At 43.4% G+C, this 6,000-nt stretch overlaps 1 protein-coding gene across 6 annotated transcripts in view; it reads right to left on the minus strand.

Annotated features, from left to right (window-relative positions):
• The window catches only part of LOC140999524 (extracellular sulfatase Sulf-2-like), a 77,118-nt gene that overhangs the window by 19,739 nt on the left and 51,379 nt on the right, over positions 1 to 6,000 (minus strand). For all 6 annotated transcript variants that reach the window (XM_073469957.1, XM_073469959.1, XM_073469958.1 and 3 more), the window contains exons 5-8: positions 5,806 to 5,926; positions 5,116 to 5,234; positions 4,848 to 4,999; positions 3,760 to 3,929 (exon numbers count right to left, since the gene is read on the minus strand). In XM_073469957.1, coding sequence (XP_073326058.1) covers positions 3,760 to 3,929; positions 4,848 to 4,999; positions 5,116 to 5,234; positions 5,806 to 5,926 — 562 coding nt within the window. The remainder of the gene's footprint in view (positions 1 to 3,759; positions 3,930 to 4,847; positions 5,000 to 5,115; positions 5,235 to 5,805; positions 5,927 to 6,000) is intronic.

The following is a 6,000-nucleotide window of genomic DNA, read 5'->3' on the forward strand; positions in this document are numbered from 1 at the left end:
CTTCACCTCAACTCAAACTCACGTTGCTCACTAGTGTTAGCTTACGGCTAATGTACAGTAAAGTAATCTGGATGTTTGGGTCGTCACAACATCGTCAAACTACATCTTCTGTTTTGTTATTGTTTTGAATTTGAAACCACTGACGGCAGAAAAATTACATACTGTGTGTTTAATCTGCAGTGTGTGTGTGTGTGTGTGTGTGTGTGTGTGTAGTAAGACACATTAAACTGTGTGTTGAGTAATGACAGCAGATGCTCCTGTTCATTAATAACTAACTCTCACCACACACACACACACACACACACACACACACACACACACACACACACACACACACTCTCTCTCCTCCTGCTGTGGTAGCTACAGAGGATGCTCCTCCAGTGAGCTCTGTGTGGATAATGAATGACTCCCATCAGCCAACTCATTTACTCCTCTCTCCTCCTCAGCAGCTACATAATTAAATTTCTGCATCGGGACAGAAATAACCTTCAACATTACGCTCAACTCCACTCTGCAGCTCTGCTTCCTCCTGACTGGACAGCAGGAAACATCTGAGCTGCAGCTCCGCTCAGGAGGCAGGAACATGTAAACAGGCTGTTTATGGACGAGTGTATGTGCACATGAATGACTGTGGAGCGGCACGATGTCGGAGTGATGTTCGGCTCGGAGTGATGTTCGGCTCAGAGTGATGTTCAGCTCGGAGTGATGTTCAGCTCGGTCAACAGAAAACTTCCATGAAGACGATGTCAGTGTTTTGGTCCAGCACAGATGGCATGAATGTTTTATTCTTTTTCTTTTTCATTAATTTGTTCCTGTATGTGTGGCTCTTAGTGTCTGTGTTTTATCTGTATTTAAAGATGTAATTATGTAAAATTTCTGCATTAAAATGTCCAAAAACGAGTCTCCACAAGTCTCCTCAAAGGTAACGATGTTTCATTTGGTCGCCTGTCGCCTGAGAGAGTCAGAGAGCGAGGAAGGAGGTCTGAGAAGGAGACGAAAGACAACGTGAAGGAAACTTTAAAACATTCCTGCGTCTGAGAACATTTGTGTCTGAGTCACGAAGGTGCTTGTTTGATGGTTTGTTCACCACAAGTGAAGCAAGTTTGACAGATTACTGTACATTAGCTGTAAGCTAACGAACAACAACGCGAGCTGTGTGTGTGTTTGAATTGAAGTCAGCACTCTGGTCTCTCTCTCCTCCAGTTTGATCAACAGGAGTGAAGATAAATCCACTTTTTAATCCCAGAAGTTACAGACTAATCTCTGAGCTCTGCTCCCGTCGGTGACTCTGGGTGTTTATTCCTCCAGAAGTTCTGGCAAACATCTTCTGTTTTGTTTTGATAGAGAGACGTCTGGTGGCAGAAGTTACATATTGTGTGTTTAATCTGTACCAGGTATCATATAAAGAATATAAAGAAGAATGATGACATCATGTTGCTGTATTCACATCTGAAACTGATCTGTTTGCTGTTTTCATTCGTCCTCCAGGTCCGTTTTGCGGCGTGTTGTTTCACGGAGCCGCTGGCGTCTCGTTTGAATGTTTAATTTCTCTATAAATGTTTCGTGCTGGATCTTTACTTATTTAATGTGTCTTATACATAATGTAAAGACTTTGATTTGCCTTTGCATGCATTAATAAACCTGCCTCAGCTTGTTGAAATCATCTACGATAGAAAAAGTGGATTTAAAGTGATGGTTTATTGTCAGACCTCAGACGAGAGAGAGCGAGAATACAAACTACTGTTTAACATCTAATTAATGTCTTCACTGAAATATGTCTGATGTGTTTTCTGTGTAAAATCCTGAATATCTTTTAAATGCTGACGAATGATTGGTCTGTTTTTTATGTGACTACAACTCTGCACCTTCTTACCTGCTGTACAGCTCCTGTCTTACTTTGTCTTTACTTACTGAACCTGCTTTATTACTTTGGGGGGAAAGCTGCAGCCCAAACAGAACCGCTCGTCCACAATTTGTTTTTACAGAAGGATCTTTCAGGTTCTTCGCCTCAAATCAAATTAAAACGGAGCCGATTCTTGCTTTTTACAGGCGTGTTGCTCTGTTGTGTTTCTCTGCTGAACTGATTATAAAGCCGGACCCACCGACGGACCACAGGAACCGTCGTGAAACATCACGACTTCAAAAAGCTATGAAATAAGATGCACGATTATCTGTCTTCGTTATATTATTCAGATCACAAGACTTTAATTAACGTGTGTAAGTCGAGTCAGGTGTGAATTAACTTTTCACATGTGAATTTAAGGACACACTTCATTCCTCCCAACCCGGACACAAACTTCTTGAGACTCTCCCCTCTGGCAGGAGGCTGCGGTCCATCAGGACCAAAACCTCTCGCCGTCAGAACAGTTTCTTCCCCCTTCACTTACATTAATGTAAGTTTAAGTCACCAGACGCTCTTATTTTGCCCATTGTAATATCCGTATCTACTGTGATCGCTTGTGAAAATGTGGAATTCACATGTGAACGCTTTGGGCCGACTCGTCCAACAATCCCAGAGCGTCACTTTTTTGACGAGTTGGGAATAAGACTGAAAAATCAACTTTTCTTACAAATAGCACCTTTAAACATCACATTGAAAAACATTGTAAAAATATTTTTGTACGGAGCTGCCCTTTAAACTTAGATTATGGTGATGTAATCTACAGACACGCTGCTGCTTCCACCCGCAAACCTTTAGATCCAGTTTATGACTCCGCCCTCAGATCCATCACTGCAGATCCTCATGACACTCACTGTTCAATGCGCTATATGTTTAACAACGTTGGTCCTCTCTGGCTCGGAGACGAGATAAACACTTCTATCTTTCCATTATTGGACAGTCATCAAACTATATAACATCTATGCTGGACTGGACCACAGGACCGGATCAGACTCACTCTACTAACTGTCTTATCCCTGCAGGTTTATTCTGAACTTGAAGTGTTTGTGCAGCGAGCGCAAGACGAAACATCTGCAACATGTTCTCAACATCGACGCTCTCACTCTCAGACCGCTAAAGACGAGGATGACAAACACTTCACGTCGCTGACTTTTCTTCTCTCTGCATGTTTTTGTGTCTCGAAAGGTTTGAATTGAACTCGAAGAGTCAAATGTTGATCAGGACGGTGCGTCTACATTTAGTTCTGCCCTGACTTTGTTTTATTATTCCTTTCAGAGAAAAGGGATTACTGCCTGTTCCAAGTATTTCCAGCAGAGTTTGTGTGTTAGCAGAAAAGCCTGGTGAGCTTTGGATGGGATTTAAATGGTCTCCTGACGGCAGGAGAGCAGCCGGCGTTTCCTCGGGCATCTGTTTACATCTGCTGCAGGAAAACCATTTGTCTGGGAGGTAAGAGACGGTCTGACACTGCTGTTTGTCTGTCTCACCTGTCTGTCTCACCTGTCTGTCTGACAGCCCATCAACAGACAGACAGACAGACGTGTCTGCGATTCAGGACTCAGAACTGAACTTTAACTAATGAGTCACACTGTCACGTTTTCAGAAACACTCAATGGAAAGTAACAACTTCCAAAGAATTAAATGAAACCTATGTATTCATTAAGACACACACACACACACACACACACCACACAGATATTAGGGAGGATTGTGACGTTTTAGTCGTGTTGCTTCAGGATTTATCTTGCAGTGCAGAACAGAGCCGGTCCATTGTTCAGCTGGATTACAGTGGCTTAGTCTCATTGTGTGCGTGTGTGTGTGTGTGTGTGTGCGTGTGTGTGTGTGTGTGTGTGTGGGCCTACATGTGCTGCGATGCGTTGGGGAAGGCGGTGCTGTACTGCGGCGCCGAGTCTTCAGGTCCGTGTGGAGCGGCGTGGCTCAGAACCATCATCACCGGTCGGTGAGGATAAACTCGCTTCGAGTAGCGGAAGTACCTGATGGACTCGGCCGTGATCAGGTCGGTCAGGTAGTCCTGGTAACACACAAACACACAAACACACAAACACACAATCAGACATTTTTATTATTGTTTTTTAGTATTTTTTTTCCTTTTTTTTCTTCTGGCTGTCGTCAGCTGAAGGTCGAGGGTTGAGTGCAGGATGACTCATCAGAAATATCCTCCTCACATTACAGCCCAGTGAATCATTCTGAGTAATAAGTTCCTGGAAATAATATAATTTGATACTAATAACAGAAAAAATTGTGTCCAATGAAAACATTTTCAATTAATAATACAAAAACATTTTGCGGCCCAACGACAGGGGGCGCCACAAACACCAAAAATGTGTCTGATATGAATTTCACATATTTGTCTGAATCCCACTCACTGCTGCTTTAGTTTCCACCGATTGAGCGAAAGAGGCTTGAAGTCGCCTGACAGCCACATCCGGCAATATTACATTTATGCTTAACTTTTCTTGTTTTATAACAAAAAGTGCAGATAAACAAAAAACATTCTGTCCCATTTTACTGAACATGATTATTTCCAGGAAACTTGCAAGAAATTGAAATATTTTCATATGTTCAGTCTGTTAAAATCACTTTTGTGACAAAGAGACGGAAGAAAATGTAACATGTGGATAATATATGTGATAAGAACTTTATGTTGTGTTTATAGTTGAGCGTGTGAAGCTGCTGTGAGGAAGGCTTTAATGTAAACATGAAGGAAACAGTCGGCTGAAACAAAAAGCAACAGATGCTGTTAAACTTTTGTAACTTGAGCACAAATTTTTCCTTTTTTACAATTTTTAATTTATTGTGTGAAGTGAAGCTGCCGTACACAGGTTGTTGTGTGTGGTTTCATATTGTGCATGTACGTGTGTTGCGTGTGTGTTTTGCATATGTGTGTGAGTGTGTGTGAGTGTGTGTGTGTGTGTGTGTGTGTCCTTACCTGTGGATACTGAGCTCCGTGTTTCTCTCGGACTCCGTTGCGGCTCAGTGTGTAGTTGTAGAAGCGGCTGTTCTTCACCAAACCGAGCCACTCCCTCCAGCCGGCGGGGACGTACGAGCCGTTATACTCGTTCAGATACTTCCCGAAGAAGGCTGGAGACGCACACACACACACACACACACACAAACGAGAAACAGTCAGTCAATCACATCTGTAATCAAAGCCTTTTCCTGCTTGTGTGTGTGTGTGTGTGTGTGTGTGTGTGTACCTGTCCTGTAGCCAGTGTTGTTGAGATAGACCCCGAAGGTCCGCGGCTCGTGCTGCCGTTGCCATGACATCGAGGAGCAGTTCTCGTTGTTGGTGTAGGTGTTGTGGTTGTGGACGTACCTGAGAGAGAGAGAGAGAGAGAGAGAGAGAGAGAGAGAGACAGAGAGAGAGAGAGAGAGAGAGAGAGAGAGGGAGAGAGAGAGAGGGAGAGAGAGAGAACGAGCTTCATGTGAAACGAAGAACAACAAATCAACAAAATGAGAAAACATTTATTTTTGTTATTTGTCTGATTTTGAGATGTAAAAAAGTGCGATGTCTCTTTAAATCTTTCAGAAAAGCTTCCTGGTTTACTTCCTGGTTTGCTTCCTGGTTTACTTCCTGGTTATAAGGCCCACTGAATATAGTCGTGTTTCTCCGTTCCCGTAGACTTACGTCGACGTCACAGATTTTCAAATCGTTTTTTTTACTCGAAGAACTTTTGACAAACATTAAACCTTCATGGATCAAAAATTCATAACATAAAGTGCCAAAATCAAGCGTGTTTGCAGCTCGAGGCGTCCTGTCAACAGTTTTACAGACGTCTCTTTTACGATGGAGCTGGTGATACCGCGGGTGACCACCGGGTCAGGCTGCTACCCTGGTCTACAATACGTACACAGTGGAGACGAAGGTCTGTAAAGGTCTGTCTTACTTTCCAGTGAGCATGCTCGAACGTGACGGACAGCACATGGGCGTGGTCACGAAGGCGTTGGAGAAGGAAGTCCCGCCCTCCTCCATGATGCGGCGAGTCTTGTTCATCGCCTGCATCGAACCTAAAGAGAGAGAGAGAGAGAGAGAGAGAGAGAGAGAGGATGATGACATGTGAACAACACAAGAGCTGAAGTGC

The sequence above is a fragment of the Pagrus major genome, chromosome 7 (genome assembly GCF_040436345.1).
Source record: "Pagrus major chromosome 7, Pma_NU_1.0".
Taxonomy (NCBI): domain Eukaryota; kingdom Metazoa; phylum Chordata; class Actinopteri; order Spariformes; family Sparidae; genus Pagrus; species Pagrus major.